We start from the raw sequence: 532 nt of genomic DNA, 5'->3' as shown, positions 1-532 counted from the left end.
GGAGATAAAGTTCAAACTTTGCAGCGAGTCGTCCTTTTGGAGGCAGTGTGTGCGTAATAGCGCGCATTCAGGCGTTCTAGTGGAGGTATTTTGCGAAACTATGTTAAGGATGATGTACCTTGGATGTGTCCTGTTGCTCTCTGGACTCACGCGTGTCATGGCAACTTATCCAATCTGGTGGTAAGTTTGATTTAAAAATGATTGACATTGCCAACTTCACATTGTATAACGTCTATATGTTTATATGTTGTTCTTTTTGCATTGTACTTGTGTCTTTCGGTGTTTTCTATTTTTTTGCATAAGAGTTGATTTATGCACTCCAAGTAACGTCCGCGCAGAGCCTCTTATGCAATTTCACATTATTCTAATAGTCATTAATGGGACGAAGGCCCATTTAGAATAATGAAAAAGTATTTACAGATTAACAAAGGTAGAAATGATGCTTCAGAAAGAAGTCTTTACAAAGGCGACAATTTACCCAGGAGCTTTACACCTATTGTATTTATCTTTCAATGAGTTGGTTAAAAAATGT

At 37.6% G+C, this 532-nt stretch overlaps 1 protein-coding gene across 1 annotated transcript in view; it reads left to right on the top strand.

Annotated features, from left to right (window-relative positions):
- The window catches only part of wnt3a (wingless-type MMTV integration site family, member 3A), a 17,846-nt gene continuing 17,314 nt past the window's right edge, over positions 1-532 (top strand). The window contains exon 1 of the mRNA XM_030362583.1: positions 1-180. Within this exon, the coding sequence (XP_030218443.1) occupies positions 101-180 (80 nt within the window). The 5' untranslated portion in view covers positions 1-100. The remainder of the gene's footprint in view (positions 181-532) is intronic.

The sequence above is a fragment of the Gadus morhua genome, chromosome 8 (assembly GCF_902167405.1).
Source record: "Gadus morhua chromosome 8, gadMor3.0, whole genome shotgun sequence".
Classification (NCBI taxonomy): Eukaryota; Metazoa; Chordata; class Actinopteri; order Gadiformes; family Gadidae; genus Gadus; species Gadus morhua.
Note: the sequence above shows the minus strand (reverse complement) of the source record. Positions and strands in the feature narration are given on the sequence as shown.